At 39.6% G+C, this 21,239-nt stretch overlaps 1 protein-coding gene and 1 long non-coding RNA gene across 6 annotated transcripts in view; one reads left to right on the top strand and one right to left on the bottom strand.

Moving 5' to 3' along the window:
- BTBD8 (BTB domain containing 8) overlaps window positions 1–10,243 on the top strand; it is a 67,101-nt gene extending 56,858 nt beyond the window's left edge. For 3 of the 5 annotated variants that reach the window (XM_039484956.1, XM_039484955.1, XM_039484953.1), the window contains 2 exons: window positions 1,918–4,362; window positions 5,752–10,243. In XM_039484956.1, the coding sequence (XP_039340890.1) occupies window positions 1,918–4,362; window positions 5,752–6,221 (2,915 nt within the window). In that variant the 3' untranslated portion in view covers window positions 6,222–10,243. Of the gene's footprint in view, window positions 1–1,917; window positions 4,363–5,396 lie in introns of all 5 variants that reach the window. The other 2 variants (XM_039484957.1, XM_039484958.1) reach the window with 2 other exon arrangements.
- LOC120370371 overlaps window positions 1–21,045 on the bottom strand; it is a 61,707-nt gene extending 40,662 nt beyond the window's left edge. Inside the window, exons 1-3 of the long non-coding RNA XR_005583717.1 lie at window positions 20,494–21,045; window positions 19,780–19,878; window positions 17,816–17,888 (exon numbers count right to left, since the gene is read on the bottom strand). This is a non-coding gene — a long non-coding RNA (uncharacterized LOC120370371). The remainder of the gene's footprint in view (window positions 1–17,815; window positions 17,889–19,779; window positions 19,879–20,493) is intronic.
- Between the last annotated feature and the right edge of the window lie 194 nt (window positions 21,046–21,239).

Raw genomic sequence — 21,239 nt, 5'->3', positions numbered from 1 at the left:
ACTAAATCATACTTTACTATTTGAATCATTTTGCTATAGTGTAACACAGATAAGGAGTTTGTTATCAAACAATAGAAAAGTTCTGACAATCTTGGTGTATTTCCCATATTTCATTTTTGCTGACGGACCTCAGATGTATTTTTCTGCTTGTTTAATTCTCATAAGGCTGGGGTATATTTATTTTTTAAAATCTGGCCAGCTATTGGGGAGAAACCCCTTCCCTAATATGCTTTGTAGATCTTTTTTCCTCTAATGGTATCTTAAGTATTCTGCACCTAGAACTTCCATTAAGTTCAGGAGAAATTCTGTATCTGAAACAAATTCACAATACACATTAGAGAGCCAGATTGGATGGAAGATATTTCTCCTTTTGTCTACATAATATGCTTTTTATATTTAACACTGCTTGATTCCAGTGTTCATCATTTCTGAATATTGTTTTTCATGCATGCTGTACAATATGTAGTAAAAACATTTCAAAATTATCTTTTTCTTTTGCAATCATCTTTTAATTTAAGCGTGTAAATAAGAATTAAACTTTTATAGAGTCCAAAATAAATCGCTTCATTTTGATTGTATCATAACACCGGAGAGAGTTACAGTGATTGTGGAAAAAACCTAAGTAGGAGGTAGAAAATCAGACCTGCAGATGAATGACATTTTCCAGTCAGGGAAACAAGTGTTACAGATAAACAAAAAAACACTACCCTAAAGATCTGTAATGCTCAAATTAACATAATTAGAAAGCTCTTTAGTCACCTGCCTCCATTCTTTCTCATATTTAGTTGGTCTCATAGTTACAGCCCCAAAGTTATTGACTTGTCACACAAGCCAAGGTATTCCAGCATGCACTGAACTCTAGATGTCAGTAGCACTGATTGCCTAAGGGTAAAAAGTAAGTAGCATTTTACTCATTACTCTTAAGGATTTTGATATAAAATAAGAGTATATTATGGGATATAAAATATATTAAGTGAAAGTCCAAAGTCCTCAGAGTATTAAGTAAAACCTAACTTATTTTTCCTTAAATTGTGTCTCTGCTCCATTAAGCATCAGTCTAGAAATACCGTGCATTCACAGACATGGAAAAAGTATCATAAGGCAAGAAGAAATCTGTTTAAGGTGTGAGGACAATATGCCTTGAGAATTACCTTTTTAAAATCTGCATTTTAACACCTTGGCAACCTATTTTATAACTAGCAAAAAGTATAGTCCATTGTAGCTGTTTTTATAGCAAGTATGGTATGGTATGTAATAACCTTCACTGTGTAGAGACCTGGCTGTGCCAAGGCCCAAGAAGGAAAGTGAAGAGCGGAATATTTTCAGCTTGAACACTGCATTTCCTTATTGATTAAATTAGAACCTGAATGCTACTTTAATTCGCATTCAGCTAGTACATGAAACATAGGTCCTGTCCATTTCATAGAGTCATAGAATATTATGGTCATTAAAGATCTCACAACACTTTCTGAAAGAGTATAGGTTAATACTGGTGTTAATACTGGTGGTTTGGCCATATTACAACTAGAATAATTACATTCTGCTTACTTAAATTTCCTCTAATTTAAATTGAATAGAGTACTCATCACTTCCTAGGTTAAACAACTGAGCAGTGATTTCGGTGTACCATTAGATAGCTGCTGCTTTCCACTCTAGTAATGGTTGCACTTCAGTAGTGGATGAAGTGATTCCTACATTTACAGTCTGTAAAGTACTTTGGATTCAAAGGTCCTAAATTAGTGCAAGATATTTTTATTAAATGTTTGTATTTTAAGATTATTTAATTTAACAAATTTTAAAATTACTTGGTTGTCTAAAATATTTTTAATAATCTTTTACTTGACTTAAGTTGGATGCATGTATCAATAATATAGTTCTCTGACTAGAATGTATTTTGTTTACTTTTTTATTTGTTAGGACCACAAGGAGATTCACAAAATTCATTAAAATCTGGAATGTCTCCAAAACAAAATGAAGGAAAAAACATGATGCAAAATTTGTCTCAGACAACACTTTCAGAAAAACAACCTTCATCTAAGAAAAAGAGTATTAAACAGTCACAAACATCTGCAGTTAAAGCCACTGCAAAAATAATAACACCCAAAAATCAGACGCATTCAAAGAAAGGTGAGACTATAAACAGTAAAGACCCAAAACAGAAAATAGTTACTGGGCAGCCTATATCAAAAGCTCAATCTTCAACACAAAGACATTCAAGAAGTGAATCTCCTGTTGTCCAGAAAAACGTGCATAGTCCTGAACAGAAAATTTCAGAACAGAAACTTGAACATACATCTGCTGCTTTTGCAATTCAGCCACACGACAATAACAAATGCAGCCCTGCAAAACAAAGTAAGTGTGAAAAATCTATGATAGAATGTAGCACAGGAGACCTACTCATGGAATCATGGCAACCTGATCCAAGAAAATTATTGGATCCTCTTGAAAATGGGGAATACAAAGTAGAAACCAAACCTTTTTGTACTCAAGTTAGAGGACAAAATGTTCCTAAGCTGAATATTTCAATGCAAAATGAAATGGAATCAAAACAGGTTTGTGAAGATGAAATTGAAATTGCATATCTTGTAGATAAAAACAAAGATGATGGTAATACAACTGAATTTAATTGTTATACAGAGCCTAGTAGAAATGCATACTCCGTCATTTGCAAGAATACTGACCAAAAACTCCCTACTTCAGTTTCAGAAGAAAGATTGAAAAAGTGCAAAACTGTTTGTGATTCAGCTCAGAAATACTTGGGATATTCAGGAAACAGCAAAGTATGTTTAACACACACAATAGAAGACTGTGTGGAACAAAATGATACCTTAAATGCTGAAATGGGCATTAATTATGGAGAAGATCACTTACCCAGCTTTTCTAAGGTAATGAATGCCTCTAATTCAGAACAAGATGAAAGAAAATCCTCTAAGACTCATGTAAAGGGATTTGCAAGTGCTGGTCAATTGTCTGATAAATCAGCCTTGACCGAATACAGGTCTGCTACAGTAGACTCAGATGCTGCTTCAAAATGTTTCACAGGACAGGTTACAGAAAAATGTTCACCTAAAGATATGGATACTACAGAAACACCAGAAAGCCATGAAAATTCAGAAACTCCCTTTGTGGATCGTTGGAATTTGAGTACAGGTATGTTGGATCCAAAAGAGAGTCCTGAATCTGATACCGGCAGTGCAACAACATCTTCTGATGATATCAAACCGAGATCAGAAGACTATGATGCTGGAGGCTCTCAGGATGATGAAGGATCAAATGAGAGAGGGATTTCTAAATGTAGCACTATGTTGTGCCATGATTTTCTTGGAAGAAGCAGCAGTGATACAAGTACACCTGAAGAACTAAAAATCTATGACAGTAGTCTAAGAATAGAAGTGAAAATGAAAAAAGAGGGTTCGGATCTTTTTCGTGTTAATTCAACAAGTGATGATGAGATACCAAGAAAAAAACCAGAAGTGTGGTCAAATCAAGGTGTATTAAGGGTCAATACTAGGGAAAATGAAAACACTACTTTTGGTAGCACACAATTTACTCAGGAAGCAGACCAAGTTTCCTCTTCTGCAGATGAAACGGAAGAAGAAAAATCTGAAGCAGAAAATGTAGTAGAAAGCTTTCCTCCATCTGACCCTCCTGCTCAGCCATTCCAAGGAATTGTTAATTTAGCTTTTGAAGATGCAACAGAGAATGATATTGAAAGTCAAGAATTTTCTACAACTAAAAAATTTAAGCGATCTGTTTTACTTTCAGTAGATGAATGTGAAGAGTTGGGATCTGATGATGGAGATGCTCATGCTCTCCTTCGGCATTCCATAGATTCCCCTACTCCTTCTGATGTTTTTGATAGTGTATCTCAGGAGCATCATGAAAAGACTTATTATTCAAGGTATTCATTGGAAACTGAAGATGGATTCCTGGAGTGCAAACAGCAAGAAAAGGATAGAAGTGAGAGATTAGATAAAAGTGAGCACTTTTTTCTAGAGCCTCATAGCACAGAAATCAAAGGAAAAGATAATCAGGGTGCTTCAGTGACAGAACAAAATTGCCCAGAGAAAGTACTGTCAGTAGCAGATAGTCAGTGTTCAATAGACGAGCAAAAGGTAAATAGTAAGAATGAAGAGATTAATGAAATTCAACAGTGCAATAAACTTTCAGACAATGACACGAAGTCTCAAGAAAGACCATGTCATTTGGACCTTCATCAAAGAGATACTAATTGTGACATGCAAAAGAAGAGTTCTGCAAAACCTGTAAAACTCTGTAAGAATCACTTACTGACTCTGGAAGGTCAAGTGAGAGAGTGTCAGCGAGCACCTACTGAACACACTAATACTGATTTACCTGCAGGTAATGTACAGAAATAGAAATGTTAAGTCCCTCAAAAAATTAAATTAATAAGCAGAATATTGGAAATGTGATGTCTGGGGTCAGATCATGAACTCTAATTAATAATTGGCTCAAATTTTTTTAAACAAAATGTAAATGCTTTTAAGTATTTACTTGTTTACTGAATGCTCGTCCATTTTTGATACACATTAAATAACAATGTTTCAATGGAAAACTTGAATATTTATACTAGGCAAATCTATTCAGATCGATTTTATGCAGTACTAAAAAGAGATTGGGAACAATTCTTTGCATGCTAATTATTTTTGGTCCAATTTAACATTGGCAGCATCAGCTTTCGGTGGGAACTTTTGTATATGTTTTGTCTGCTTTACAACCTATATCATATATTTAAGTGGGATGTGCAATAACTACAGTAATAACCTTACTAAAGTGCACTGAACTGTTTACGTTAACAGCTATATTCATTACTTTTGCGATTTGTTGATATAATATATTTTACATGGAGATATGGATGCTGATCCTTCTCCCACTGAATTCAGCGGGATGTTTCCCAGACTTCAATGGGAGCAGTTGACTTGCAGTTTGTTCTAAATTGTTCTAAATTTTACCAGTGAAAACAGATTTCCTAAAAGAGAGATTATATTTGAACCAGTGATGATGATAAAAAAAAAAAGCTCTAGCTTGATTCACCTAGTTAGATGATTGTCTAGATGTTTTATCTGTTTTGTCTTTCTAAGCCAGTAATTCAAAGTATCCCATTATAATATACACAATAGTGTCTGAATATATTAACTATTGTGTATTCAAGAGTAATGAAATGCTGATGATCTATGTTCAGCAGAACCACAGAAGAAGACCTTTAAAAGTTGTACTATTTTTTTTTTTAAGTTTGCTTGTCCTTGCCTGTAGCTACCCTTATAATGTGTAGTATAAAATAAGCCTGTGAATAAGCCATTTTGTTTTTCCTTCTCTTTGGACCTTACATCACCATTCAGTGATCATATATTCTTTTTTTCCCCCTTCTTTCCCAGCCACCTCCTGTTCCAACTTTACGTTATTGTAGTGAATTAGAAATTCCATGTGCATTAATTGTCTGTTTACATAACTTGTCTTTTCTGTATCAGAAATTTTCTAATTATGAAGGTTTATTGTTAATTACCAGTGGTGATTGCTGCTCTAACTTAATTTGTAAACCAGACTTTGTTTGTTTTTTGGGTTTTTTTACACAGAAAATAAATGCCTACATTTTGTCAATTTTGTATAAATTTACATTTTTTGTTACTTGTTGGATTGTCCCTGCTGCAATGAGTTAAATTTTGCTCTACAAAGCCCTGAGGGGGGAACATGTGCAATTTTTACATTGTGTAGTATTATGAATTATTGCAGGAGACATAGATGATTGTGACGTATTGGCACAAACCTGCATGTATGAGCATCGACCTTCAAAAACCCTTTCTCCAATATATGAGATGGATGTTGGAGAAGCTATTGAGCAAAGGATGGAGTCAGAAAGGGACATTCTAGATGTGGATTTTGAAGATCAGCAATTTGCAGAACAGGACTGGACTCTTCTCAGGCAATTGTTATCTGAGCAGGACTCAAACATTGATTTCAAAAACTCTGTTCCTGAAGACCTTAACTTAGCACAATATCTTATCAATCAGACACTACTTCTGGCACGAGATGGTTCAAAGCCTCAGGGTAAATCACACGTTGATACTTTCAGTAGATGGACTGAACTAATGTCGCCACTGGATGATTCTTCAGCAAGTATCACAGTGGCGAGCTTTTCCTCTGAAGATTGTTCTTCTCCTCAAGGGGAGTGGACAATTCTTGAACTGGAAACCCATCATTAAAGTGATCAAGTGTTTGAAAATGGACTCCAACCCCTACCCCAAATCTATTTTTTGATGCATTGTTTCCATACAATAATGAAATACTGCATCAGTTAGAACAGCCAATTCTTGATACTGAGGCAATGTTTCCAATATATTGAGGTAAATACTGTTAATTTATAACCTAGCTTTAGTCACAAATAGAATAATTTTTCAAAGCTGAAATAGATGTTTTTCTAAAATCAACTTTGAGCATGTATTTTCTAGAATTGTTAGAAAAATTAGACGACTTGCAAGAAGAACCTTGGTTTAAACTCCATCTTCTATCCCCTTTCTGTCGTTTGTTAATATAGTCTTTATTGAGCATGGATTTTAACATGTGACTGCACAAGAAGTAGCACCTTTTTTTCATTTTTGCTCTTCATACGGTGATTTTTCAACAATAAAAGATTGAGCAGTTGTGTTGAAAGGTGTTGTGTTCCAACAGTACTTTAAATGCTAGAAATTTATATTTGCATTTACAGAATGTAAAAAGTTTTAGACTCTATTTGCATAAGCCGCTTGTTCAGTTTGTTTCCACCAGATTGATTTTGTATATTTTTTGTTTGTATTGAAAATTTTCAGTAATTGTTTTTAAATTGTCATTTATTTAAATACAAGACTGCAGAGGTAGTGTAAGAATGGTACAGTTCCTCTCTTGGGAACACAAATATATCCCCTTACTTCAGTAAATAATGGCCTGGTGTATGAATCAGAATGCTAAGCCTGTTCTGAAATACTGTGTCTAACAGCTCAAGAAGTAGATTGTCTGAAGTTTTAGCAGTGGCACTCTTGCCTTCTTCACTTTAAAAGTCCATGTTTGAAGTGGAATTTTAGTTGTGCTACAACTCAAGATACTTTTGTGCCCTTCCCCTACTGTCTAAGTCATAACTAGTTTATTGGGGTTTTCAAAATCCCTGTGCGTCTTCTATCTTTGTGAGAGTATTAGGGTTTTTGCTGTCTCTTTTTTAATCTCATAATGCCTCTAAAAATTTCCTTATGGAGGCCCAGTGTCTCATCCTCTTGATTAAGGAAAACCAAGACGGAAATGCTTCTCACCATGTCTGCTCTGCTCATTCTGCTGCTAAAGATGGCAGTTAAATGACATGAGCAGGGCTTTTTGTTGTTGTTTTTGGGGATGGGAGTTAATAAGGGGGATACTTTCCAGGTGAAGGATATTGGACCATATTCCTCATGCCATACTGAGGCAAAAACGCAGCAATAAGGATAGTCTTATGTAAACTATACAATATTGCTTCTGCAGAGCCCCTCCTGTTAATGACCAACAGGAGATGTGCCTTCAAATGGGAGTGCTACACTGCAGTAACAAATTACTAAAATGGTGGTTTTAAAAAAAAAAAAGACTTTTTTTTTTACCAAAAGCCTAACTTGCACTGGTTATAGCCAAGGATAATACAGGCGGGTGTTTTGCAAACTTTTGCACAATTCTGCCAATGCACCTTAATCCTGGTCTGCAGGCATTCCTGTTATCTTAATCCTATGCTGTTTATAGGCAGAGACTGACCGGAGTCTTGAATTGTGAAGTCGCTTTGAGATGTGGCTAAGCAGTGACTGCTAAACTAACTTTCACTTTTGACCTAATCAGCATTTTGATCTCAGAACTCATGACTTGGAAAGGCTGCTATACACTGACTTCAGTGTCTGTCAATACAATCAACATTTTATTGAAGCAGAACTATAAATTGACAGAGGAAGAATTTTACTTTTTTTTTTTTTTTAAATACAGGTTAAAGGAAAGACATTAATCTCCCCTTCATGTGTGTGCCCATGATACTTAGAAGGGAGTTCAGTCTTGGCTGCGTACCCATCCCCAGCTTTCTTACAGAGGATCCTCCCCAAGGGTTCCTGTGAGGAGGCTAGGGGCATCAGTTGGACTCCTGGATATCCTGTCCTAAACCACAAAGGAAGCAGCATAAATTAATACAGCCTGAGTTTGTGCAAGCTCAGCATCTTACACACTGTAGGCTGTATTTGCTACATTATCCACATTTGGTGGATGGGGGAGGGGAGATTGCTGCAGCTAGGGGAACTCCCAAAAGCAAATCTCCTCCAAGATCAGGAGAGAGACCCCATTTACCTCCTCCAGTTCTGAGAGGAGCACAGATATTGGAGCATCTGTGGGATAAGGGAAAACCACCATTGTCTTCTATAGAGGGGTTCAAAGAACTCAAAATAGAGATGAAACTCAGGTTTCTCACCCCAGCATGGTTATTCCCATGTAGGAGACATAAGGACCATGGAAGGTATAAAATAAAAACATTTAATGAACTCTAAATTGATGACGGCACAAGAGGGTATTAATTTTTACACAAAGTAATATGGGAGAAGAAAAGGTAAAAGATCAGGAGAGTAGACAGAGAATGAAAGAGAAGGATCCTTCTGCGCTCTCTCCCCTTTCCTTTATATTTTCTTGTTTTCTTCAAGTGCAGCACATAACTGAAAAGTGACTGTGAAAAATGACGTGTTTCCCTGTTTGTGTGTCTGACTCACAGATCAAATATGTTTGTTACAGTTAAAATGATGTGGGTTTTATGTTTTTGTTTTCTTCTGAATACCAGCTCTCATTTTTCAGGCTAGAATTTGAAAGTCAACCTGTGTTATTTTCTCAGGTCCTCAGTGACATAGGTACAACTTCTTCAATGGATTGGAACAGGTGTAACTAAGTGGAATTCAGTAAAAATTTTGTCAATGCACAAGAAATAATAGAATCCAGCTCTCTCTCAGCCATGTTGGCTCTGCAAAGCCAACGGGAGTAAAAAGTAGTAATATTATTCATTATCTGTATTGCCAAAGTGCCTAGGAGCCCTAGTCAAGGACCAGGACCCTGTTGCGCTAGGTCTTATACAAACACAGAACTAAAAGACAGATTGTAAGTTCTTTGGGGTACAGACTATGTAAGACAAAAGATTGATATAGACAGGGAATACAAGAAAATGATGAGAGCAGATAAACTTCTGTCTCTGTGACAGGGGAAGGAGGGAGAGAATTGGAGGAGAAGAGGAAAGGGAAGGTAAACCAAGGGGATGGGGAAAGTCACGTATTTTGTCAACTTTTTCTTGGAAGAACTTATTGCACTAAGCAGAACTGAAGACAAAAAATTACAGGAATTCAGGGCAAGTGGCTCTGTAACAAAGCTGGTGGTGACTAGACGGGACTAGAGGTGGGAAATGGGCTTTTAAAATGACATCCATTATGACTAGAAGCTTTTATCTCTTGCAGAAATTTTGTAACTGTTTTCATGAATCTATTGTTGATGACAAGCTGTGGTGGAGGATTCTACAGCAGAATTAGAAACACTGCTGTTTTAACTGCAAAAAATTCTATACCTATTTCAGTTAGTATCCAGACTCCGGCCATGGGGTGTATTTCAGGGAGCTGAACTCGGTGCACTGGAAAATGAACTTCTTTAGAGGAATAGTCAACTTAAAAACTAAAAACAAACAAAAAACCCACTTCCATCTGAAATTTTTTTCCTACTGTTCTTACCTGTGATTGCTAATAATTGAAAGAGCCTGGAACAGAAAGTACAACTCTTTTGACCTTTCATTTGACAGCCCTCTGTATACATTCAGTTTCACAGTTTCCTCTGTGAAGTCAGGCCACAATCTTGCAAACATTTAAGCACAGGCCTATGTTTGAACTACTCGTATAAGTGAAGTTAAGCACATGACGTATTTGCATGATTGGGTCCTTAATCATTTCTCCGTGTTTTTCTTTCATCCGTTGTGTAGAAAGAATTGCACAAACATGTTTTAAAATTCATGAAGTGTTTGCAAAATCACAAAAATTGGCAGGGGAACTCAAAAGTGGGTGTAATACCTGAAACTATTTTTAATTACCAATGGGATCCTGATTGGACTCTCTGGGTGCCACGATAGTATAAATCAGGGCTAGGCAACCTATGGCATGGGTACCGAAGGCGGCACGCGAGCTAGTTTTCAGTGGCACTCACACTGCCCAGGTCCTGGCCACCAGTCTGGCAGGCTCTGCATTTTAATTTAACTTTAAATGAAGCTTCTTAAACATTTTAAAAGCCTTATTTACTTTACATACAACAATAGTTTAGTTATATATTATAGACTTCTAGAAAGAGACCTTCTAAAAACGTTAAAATGTATTACTGGCACATGAAACCTTAAATTAGAGTGAATAAATGAAGATTCGGCACAGCACTTCTGAAAGGTTGCCGACCCCTGGTATAAATACTTAATAATATTAATAATAATAGAACTATATGCTGTTTTCTTGCTCTCCCTCGTTACTGCACAGACATTCCCAGGTAAGAAATCTGCCTCAACATTTGATCCTATTGGTACTTCAATTGTAAATTCAAAGCTGTAAGAAATGTAACTTCAAGGCAGGTGGCAAGCTTGAATTACAGCAAGGATAGAAATGTTTTCAGATTCTATTCCCATTCCACTTTAAAATATAAATACAATCTTGCAGCTCTTGGAAAAAAATACTCAGGCCTCAATTATTCAAGGGTTTTGTACTATGCCTAGTAAGATAGTTAATTTTGATATAAGTGGTCAAAATAGTTTGTGTTAACTTAAAAAAAAAAGTCTGAAAGGGAAGGAAATATGTGCATAGTCTATTCAGTTTGAGACAATGGGTCACGTGTACCTCTTGGTGCCTAAAGTTAGGCACCCGTCTCCATATTTAGGGACCTGAGTGGCCTTATATGTTTTTTTCAGAAATTTTGAGCCTTTGCAGCTCCCATTAAAAATCTGGCCATTTTTATGTAAGTGCCTACATATGGAGATGGATGTCTAACTTCAGGCATCCAAAATGAAACTTTTAGCCAGTATTGCTTCGAATTTTTGTTTCACTTTCACTATATTATTCATTCTATAACACTGAGTTTGGAAAAGCTGTGCCTGAGCGCTGTTTAATGTATTATATCATGTCAAGGATCCAGCCCTCTAGTGCCCTTTCAGTGTTTTATATTGGTAGGGCAAATATATGATTGTCAGACTTGTGCTAAATATTTAATAAGATCCATTTTGTTTGTTTATAAAGCTGAGAGTAGTATGGTATTCTGACTCAGTACAATATCAGTGTACATAACACTGATATGTCAGGGACAGGCCAATGTGTACATCAGATCCAATGTAGCAGTGTAAAATCTCTATATAGTTTATATTTCATACAATCTTAAAATAACCATCAATTAACCAGCAGTCATATCATGCTCAGACCCCATAAATTAATTATGTGGCAGACAGACTCATCTGAGTGTCAGACCTTCCTACCTTCCACTAATTGATCTACTTTTTTTTTTTTAAACTGTAGAATAGAAAACTTTAATCCCCATTGTCTGGACTGTCATGCTCCAGATCCTAGGATGTATTATGAGAGAAGGTATAGTTTCACTTCCAGCAATCCATGGCTTTAGGATCCTAAAATATCTGCTCACCCAGTGGTTTAGAGTTGTTTGTTTTTTTAAGCTATCGAACTGAAAACTTGCATGTTTTCTACCTGTTTACTTTTTAAACATTTAGCCCACATTGTGATCTTAGGGATAAGTAACTATCTGCATCTCCAAATGATGAATAGTGAACATGCACTTCTATTTCTAAAATTGCTGTACAGTTGCTTAGTCCTACAAGCCTTCTCCATTTATGTATAAAATGGAAAATAATAAACCCTGTATGTAACTGAAATGCTGAGTCTTTCTTTGTACTTCATTGCATGTGGGGTGTGGCAGAACTTCTTCTCCGCCTTGGTGGGTTCCACACTTCCTCTTAGCGGTGGGCTGGAGGATTTCTCTCTCCTTGGGAATTTCCCCACACCCTGGGTTTACTGTCCCACTCCTTGTCTGAGCAGGGGTTCCTCTTGGCCTCCCTGACAGGGGAAGAGGAGGACAGCCTCTTAATCTCTGGTAGCTCCTCCGGGCATAGTGGTGGCAGGCCAAGCACCCAGTTCAGTCTCTCCCCTCTGGCAGAGTTTCTTCTCCCCAAACTTTTGGGTCCCAGAAGGGATATATGCCCTGTTGGGCAGGGTTTCCCTTGCTCTTCACCTCTGTACCTGTGAGGTCTGTCTCCTGGCATTTGTCAGTGTCTGCACCATCCGGCTCTCCAGTAGCACACCTGCTCCCCACAGCTCTTATTGAATGCCCCTATCTGACTTGAGAGGAGGCTTTTAACAGGTTCTGGCAGGCCCTTGATTGGTCCCAGGTGTCCTAATTAAGATGGATTATTAATTACCCTAATTACCATGGGAACAGGGACCTGCTTATCCTGGGGCTAATATACCTGCTTTCTATGGCAGCTCTTTTATCTCCATCCAAGAGGTCTTCCGCGAGACCTCTCTGAGCTGCCGGTCTTCTACCAGGACCTCCTCCGGGCCTGGAAGCTGGTCTCGGTGACCAGGTCCGTGACGGCCGAGGGGGCAGATCTCCTCATGGAACCCCTGCTACACAATCTTCATCTTCGTGTGCAGATGGCAGAGCCACCCTCGGTGTGCCAGAGGTTGGCGGAAGTTACCAGGATCAGAGATCTCCTGGCCTACGACCAGGGGGACTGGGTGGATCCCTATGTGCTCGGCTGGCACATAGAGCTCTCCGCCCTTAGGATGATTTAGTTGGGAATTGGTCCTGCTTTGAGCAGGAGGTTGGACTAGATGAGCTCCTGAAGGTCCCTTCCAACCCTGATATTCTATGTCCAGGGTGTCCCCTTCTGGTTCCCTAGTTTTGGCCCTTTGACCCCCCACACCTGTTTGTTTTTTTGTTTTTGTTTTTTCCTTCATTGTCCCCCGACTTTAGTTGAATTCTGGGCTCAGTACCTCCTCCCCAGGCTGGGGGAGGGGCCTTTAGCTGTGGGCCGGCCCACTTCCCAGCACCCAGTAGGACCACTCTGAGTTGCAGCCCCTATTCTGGCTCCTCCTGGACACCCTTTTACATTTCTGGCTGCACTTTTCCCCTCACCTTTTCATCTATACACACACCCGATCCATGGCCTCACAAAGTCACGGGACCTCCTTATCAAACCTCCTCTTGGCACTGGCCAACGTGGCCATTTATAAGACCAGGAGAGGATGTTGGCTGAGGGGGTTTCCTGTGATTGTGGGGCCTATTTCTGATTCTGCCTTTGCTCACATATCTGGGCAGAGTTCCTCAGGGCAGCATCCGCTGGCTCCCTTGACACCTTTGAGGAGCAGTGGCCGCTGTCCAGGGTTCTCTGCTTGGTGTCCCCTTCAGGTTCCTTTTGTTTGACCCTTTGACCTTCACACCTGTCCATGTTGTCTTTTTGGTTGTCCCCCATAATTGAGTTCCTGGACCTTGTGGATCCTCCCCACAGGCTCGGGAAAGGTCCTTTAGCAGTGGGTGTGCTTACACCCACCCACTTCCTGGAACCCAACATGAGACCACTCCCTTATAGCTGTCTGGCCTGATCCTGTCACAGGGAGTAATATGAAAGGATAACTGGAACCACTGTATAATTTTCCTCCTTTTTCAGCTGATTTGTGGCCCATGAGTTGCCTTGTTATTCTGTAAAGGGAAGCACCACCATTTCCTGGGTGCTCATTTTCTGTGTCATCAGGGAATAGGGTAGCTGAGGCTGTGCAAAGACAAGTGGTCAGTTTTCCTATGAAAATCTATTGGAGATGAGAGAGCCTGTGCCTACCCCAAGAGTCCACTATCAAGAAATGGTGCCTACTCCAGAACAGGTGAGAACTGGCCTGGGGATTGAGAAAGCACTGCTATGGGGAGTATCTTGACTAAATAGTGCAAAGCTATTTAATCTAGTTTATCTAATCATTTATATCATGATCACCATCATAGCTGAGAGTAGAAGCTCCAAGAGCCATTTGACAGAAGTAGGAAGGGGTTCTCAGCTCTGTTCCTAGAGGTGATTTGATCAGTAGCTAGGCATGAACTGGCTCTCTCCTCCACTACAGTCTTCCCTAAATGGGGGAATCCAACCTGGTGGGTGAGAGGCTGGAACTGATGAGAGATACAAAGGTAGGCCTGGCACAACATGAAAAAGCCTCCAAGAGCAGAGCCAAGTGTTACCAATAAAATGACCGTATCTGCACTTCAGGGTTTGTGTCCAATTATTCTCTGTAAAGGGAAGCTTAAAATAATTTTTCCAAAATCAGTTTTCTTTTCACTTGTCTAATCGACAGTGTGAGTCTGTTCAGAGGAACCAGTCAGTGTATGCCTCTGTTAAATCCACAAGTTTCAAAGAATCCACAACCTTAGTTGAACTGCAGCTCCTCAAATGACTTCAGATGCACAGCTTGAAATAGCTTCTTAATCTGCGTGTACATTCCACTCAGAACATGGTGCATTTTCCACCCTCGTAAAACACCCAAATCGGTCTACAAAGTTCAGTGAGAGTTGAATGTTCTCTAAACATTCACATTTGTGCTTTTTCCTATGTTCTAAGGAGTAGGCCCCACATGCAATGCAGTTCTGATGGGCAAGTGAGGCAAGATTTGGGAAGTCTATTCAGGGGGTGCCTTGCATGTTCCTGAAGGCTTGGGGTTCAAGGAAGGAGCTGGATTAAGGGCAGTGAAGCCACCATTGCTTGGATCAAATAGCAATTGCCCTTTCTTCTCTCCTGCATAGTAAGGCCCAGGAGTAGCAGGGGCTACAGTAGTCTCAGGACTACAACAACAGTCAAGAAGTGGCTCTGTAAACTGGAGGGGATGAAGGACTGCTCCTCTCTTTACCCTTTGCATTGCTCCCATCCTCTCACATCAAGCCTGGCTACTCAGGCTTGGCATAGGTATGATGTGGGGAAGGATTTAGCCCCAAAGTCTAATTATCACTTCATTCCTCAAAACCAATTTTGGCATGTGGGCTATAATACTTTACTCTCATTTCAGTTGTTGGGTTTAGTTTTTGTGGGGGGGTGCTGGGTGGTGTTGGTTGCCTGTGATATATGGAAGGGCCAACTAGATATTCTAGTGGTCCCTTCTGGCCTTAAACTCTGACTCTTGGGCAATATACTAGAAGTATGTGAGGCTACCAGGACAGGTAACAGCCTTCTTGAGGCCTTCACTGTCCAGGCTAGTCACATTTCCTTTGTCTGAGTCTCTGTTTGTTTAAACAATCCTTTACCATTTATAGGGAGGTATCCTACTTCATATCACTAAATTAGTGCAAATATGTCCTCCGCCCAATACTCAAACCCGGTTGCAAGTCAGCGTTTAAATGTGCTATTTGTATCTCTCATGTCTGCATGGGTTTAATATATAGTTCATGGTAGCGGTTAATTTAATAGTTGCACCCAGGGAACTGCAGTGTTATACTTTTTAGTATCTCAACAAATACTGATCATCACACTGAGCTTATGTATTTTTTCTAAACTGACTGGCCCGCTCATTTTTAGATTGATAATGCAGGCAATACCCTTGGCTATTTTGTAGTTTGTGCTGCCATGGTTTGCATATATAATACAGTACAGCTGCTGAGGACTGTCATATTTTGAGCAATTTTCTGTCCCTTCTGAAGGCTTCCTAAAGGTTTACCTGAGATGAGTTGCCATGTAGGACCCCAAATCAATAAAATCTCTATCTGCCCTACTGACTCAGTTGGACTCTTAAATCCTAAACAGTATCCTTAATAATCCAGTGCAGGCATTTTAGCAATGTTCTTTCTCAAGAATACTGATATTACTGAAGTGTGACATAAGATTGATTATTTGCTAGTATGTTTTGCTTTCTCGCCTAGCCAGTTGTGAAACTGAATATTTTTATGTAGTTATTTACTTTTGTCAGAGGCTTGTATCCCTAGGGTAAAAAGGTGGTGTCTGAAATGTAAACTTTAGCAAGATGTATCCAGTATCTTTGTGCTAAGAGCCACTAGAAAATGAAATTTCTAAATCTAAACAACACTAACCTAGGGCCAGATGCAGCAATGCTTACATACAGTACTGTACATTTACATTAAAAAAATCTAGTTCCCTTGACTTGAAGTCTTGCTTGAGTAAAATTATGAATAGATATCATGGTAAAGGGGCTTTAGAGGAAACTTAGATAAGATCTGGAGTGTAATCATTATTCTTTTCACTAATAAATACAAGAATCTACCCCCAGACTCAGCTGAAAATATTTTTGTGAAAACCTGTATCTAGTTTTGACCTGAAAAAATTCAGTTCCTCTTGGCTGCTGAGATGAAAGGCCAGAATTATTTTAGAGTTAGAAATAATAAGCTTTTCATCATTACCAATTAATTAGGATTGAAAAGTACTTGGAATTAACTTGACAAAGAAAAAAGTATCCTATCTTGGTTTAAAAAAAATTGATGGCAGATTGGCTTTTACTACTTTAAAATAGGGGATCATAAATTTTCATACTCATTTGGGGAAGTTTTATAATTTTAAGATGAATGAGATGGTGAAGAAGGAAATGAGGATTGTTCTTAATTATCATGCAAAAAGGAACATATTTTTACCTGACTGTGGTAATGCTGCAGCATATCAATGGATGAGCTTTTAAAAATGACAATGCAGGTATGCAAGGGTCATAATTTTAGGCATTTATACCATTACTTGAAGCTTCATAATATCCCTGTGAGATAACTGTTAAAGATCCATAAATAAGACACGGAAGTTACATTTTGACCTTGGTTTGTTATTTAAATAATGAGGGCAACAGACTGAGTTTCTTCTATCTGCTAAAAGTGCTGCCTGTGTAAACCTGGATCAATCCTAGTCTCTTGTCTGGGGGGAGGGTTTCTTGCAACACATTAGACTGTGAAGACCAGAGCTGCCTAGAATGCAGAAGAGCTGGGGGAAAATACTGGATAGAAAAGCCTAAGTTCTCTTCTCTATCCCCTTCCCTTTTAAGTTTTAGCAAACACAAGGCTTCTAAAAAGACTTTAAATTACAGCCATTACAGAGCTTAGAACGTGAAAACAAAATCATAGATGTCTGAAATCTCTTGGGAGAAGTAGGACCAGGCTGTTTCATTAGAAAAAACAATCTATTCTTGCACAGCCTTCCATTCTTCACTGAACATGGAAGTGTGATACTGCGTATTTACTAATGTATTTTTCATTGATTTTTATGCTTCAGATTTGAAGTCCAGCAACATAGCACACAGTAGTATAGGCAATTAATTTTTCGTTATAACTTTCTGGCACTTGAAGTTGAGAGATTCTGATACACAGCAGTAATGCAAGGTGAATTAAAACTATTACTGTAAAGTTAGTGAGGAAAACCAGCCAGAGTTGAGCTGGTGCAATAACTCTGAGCTCTTAAGTGCTTTGCAGCTGGAGATCTCAAAGCACTCAACAAAAGAAGATAAGCATTATTATCCTCTTCTTCCAGATGGGGAAACTGAACATAAAGGGTAGGATTCACAAAGGTGCTTAGGCACCTAAGTCCCAGTTTTAGGCTCCACTGCAATCCACAAAACTCTTGCCAAGTGCTATAGGTACATAAGTTTACTCAGCTCCTAAATGTTAAGGATAAAAGTCCCCTAGCTGATTATGATTCTGCTTCTGGGTTTGCTTTCTACTCTCACTCTAGGTGTTCAGACACCCTTCTCCCACCTGAGCCCCAGAGCAGTCCACAAACAGGGGGGAAAAAAAGGTGTTCACTTACCTATCTCATGTGTAGGACCTCTTCTGGTAGGTTGCCTTTGAGCACACCTACCACACTGGGTCGCATTCAAAATCTGGGGAGAGGAAGAAAAGGTGTCTACTGTACAAATTTTAGCTCAGTGGTTAGAGCAGTCACCTGTGTGAGAGACCCAGGTTCAATTCCCCCCTCTCTCTGAGCAGGGAAAAGAGCATCTGAGTGCTCTAACCACTGGGATATTCTGATGTGGGCTTCCTACAATCTCTCCTGCAAAAGTTATTGCACTGTGGATAAATAAGGAAAGAATGCTTGGACGCGGGGCACTGGACCCCGGGTCTTCCACCTCCCATATAGATGTCCTAACCACCAACATACAGAGTCATTCTGTTTTTCTCTTTCTGACCCAATTACTTTCTAAGTATTTGTCCACAGTGGAACAGCTTCAACAGGAGCCAGTGGTTAGAGCACCCTCCTAAGGGGGTGGGGAATGGCCCTGTTCAAATACTTTCTTCCCCTCAAGCAGAAAGGGGAATTGACCGTGGGTTTACCACATCCCAAGTGAGTGCTCCAACCACTGAGCTAAAAGCTCCTTTTCCACCACTGTCGCAGTTTTAGGTGGAGTGAGGCAGGCATCCATCTCATTCCTGTAAGAAGCTGTTTAGATGTCTAAGCCTCCTGACTCTGAGAGGGGTTCCCATTCATGGATTGCTAAGCACAGATAGGTGCTTCCCTGCAGCTTGGACTTGGCTGCTAATCTGTGAAAGGAGAGGGGCTTAGCCCACACCCCTGCTATCAGCATCTTCTATTGGCTAGTTTAGGCAGCTCCCCACCTAGCTTGTTGGCTGTTTGTGGATTGCATCCTAAGGCTCCTATCTCACCCCATTCAGGCTTTGTGGATTGCAGTGCTGTTCCTATGATTTTTCTAGTTGCTACATTGCTCAGCATTGCAATGCCTAACCCCATGTGTGGATCTAGGTTGAAGAGGTTGTGATGTGCCAAAGCTCACAAAGCAAACCACTGGTAGAACTGGGAATAGAATACAGATCTACTGATTTCTAAACTAGTGTCCTATCCGCTGCACCTTGCTGCCTCTCATAGGGCATTATGAGCCTACTGTGTATTGCAGCTTCAGTACACTTTAGATATAATTTTACTACAGCCAGACCCTCTACCATAGTAATAAAATGTTAGAATCTCAGGGAAAAACACTTCATTGTTGTGTACAAAGCCAGACCCTGGCACCTGCTGGCTTCAAGAGAGCCTAAAACTACCCAGAACAAAACCTATCATTTTCAACATTCAAAGAGAAATAAATAACATGCCAAACATTCCTAGCAATATTCCACAAACAAAGGAAGTTACAAGTAAGCAGCTAATCTTTATTCCTCTACTTACCTGCTAACATTTGTACCTTGTGATCTGTTGGGGTTCCCCATCCCCAAAAGGTGATAACTCATATAAGTCACATCTGTGTTTAGACAAGTTCCAAAATCTTAGTTCAGGGGAAGCTCTTGTTACAAATTTGGTAGATTCACTTCAACAAAAAGAAATCACTGCTATGCACCCTAAATATAGCACCAGTACTTGAATTAAATGGTACCCTTTATTTAGATTTATACTAACTTCAGAACAAGGGCACACAAAGTCTAAACCAGCACTATGTCAATATATAAACGACTAGCTAGATTCTCAATCTGTATCATAAAGTTCCCTTCATTATTCCATAAACACACTTAAAATATATATTTAGCAATCAAGATGGGGAAAGACATGCAGGCTCTGTGTATAGTGTCCATGGGTGTGTCACAAGATATTGCCTAGCATTCTATTGGTACCATCATACCCAGCCAAAAGAGCACTGGAGCCTACCTCCATGCACAGGGGTAGGAAGTCTAATTTTATTCCCCCTTATTTTAATCCCTGTAAAATATAAAGTATTTAAAATACTTTAATATCTTCAGTATTAAAAAAATATGGACTTGACTTACTCCCTAAGGCAGACTGCAGACTCCAGCCCCCTTCAACATTAGCTGGTGCATCTGACTGAACAGAAAGAAGCTGGCACTCCAAGATGACTGCTTATTTGCCTGGAATAGAAGGGGAGAAATGGCTAAGGTGCTGAATGCCTCTCTTTGCTGGGTTATTTCATCTGGCCTATTCAGCACAGAGCTATTTTTTTTTAAATGTGCAGTTCACCTTTCATTAATTTGAAATTATTCTGCACAGAGTCTCAGCAGTCCATGTTGCAGTAAAAAATGTACTGGTGTCTTTACACAAATGAGTGTACACATTCATTTATTATCCATAGACAGGGGCTGGGCCCAATAATACTTGTTTGTTGTTCCTACCTTTATTGGCCTCTGGCTCCTCCCTCTCCAAAGCACTGATATACATCCTATAGTCACAACAAAGGATGTACCAGCATTCTCAGACTGCTTCTCTCTGCAGACAAGATGCTGCCCTATGCTTTAACATTAAAGGCTCATAGAGAAAATATTTGGAACATGCCATCACAGCAGTAACAGCAGGGGTTGGTTGTTGTAATTTTTTTCTTTGTTTTCCCTGATCTGGAGAAAATTTAAATTATTTTTGAATTTCATCATTTTGTCCAGTTTAATGCTTTGTATTTTTGAGGGCTCCCCTATGTGTCTGCCTGCAATCAGCAATTCTTCGTATCTGTCAAGCAGCTCATGGATTCATACCTGTTTGGCCACAGACTTTCAGACTGAGACTTGGGTTTATAGAGAAATTATTAGAGTGGCTTCCAAAGTCTCAGGATTTCCAGTGGTGCCTCACCCAGGGCCGCAGGCCCCTCCATCAGAAAACAATATTGAACAGAAGAGACAGGAGTAGAGTCCAGACAGAGTGCAGAGAAACAGTTGTGTTCTTGAGCTCCACCATTTTCCTGTTTCACAGGTAGAGATTATCTTCCTGGTAATAAAATAATTGCAGTTTATTTGCTTTTTCTTTTGAACTTCCCGAATCACAGAGGGACGTTGGGTTTGAATTGGGGCATGTCACCTGAGAGGAAAGTCTCAAGTTACTCCATGACTTGGTCCAGGGGCCAGTGGCTGTGGTACCAAAAGGAGGGAGGAGCCCTCAAACACAGGCCCAAATTCTGCCTGCTACATTTCCACTTGCTTCAGTAGCAGCCACAAAGCCGGGCCTTTCAAAAGGGCAGAATTAGTTAGGTCATAACCTGAGGGGCTAGAAAGCTCAAAATTCCAGTTAATCCCTTTCTTCCTCTGCCTCCCCTGGACAGACCCGTGAGCTAGTTCTTGCTCGAACAGTGGGCCCACAGCACTGACTCATCTGACGCCTCCGCACATGGAGTGCCAGCCAATCTCGAGCTGCCTTAGACACCCAAGTCCCGCCTTCCGAGTGCCTTCTGACAGGCACAGTGTTGGGGGGGAGGGGTGGCTAGGAGGCCTCACAGGGGGCTGTGGTC

This window comes from Mauremys reevesii, linkage group 8, assembly GCF_016161935.1.
Source record: "Mauremys reevesii isolate NIE-2019 linkage group 8, ASM1616193v1, whole genome shotgun sequence".
NCBI classification, from domain to species: domain Eukaryota; kingdom Metazoa; phylum Chordata; order Testudines; family Geoemydidae; genus Mauremys; species Mauremys reevesii.
The sequence above is the reverse complement of the archived record's forward strand: the minus strand, read 5'-3'. Positions and strand labels throughout refer to the sequence as shown.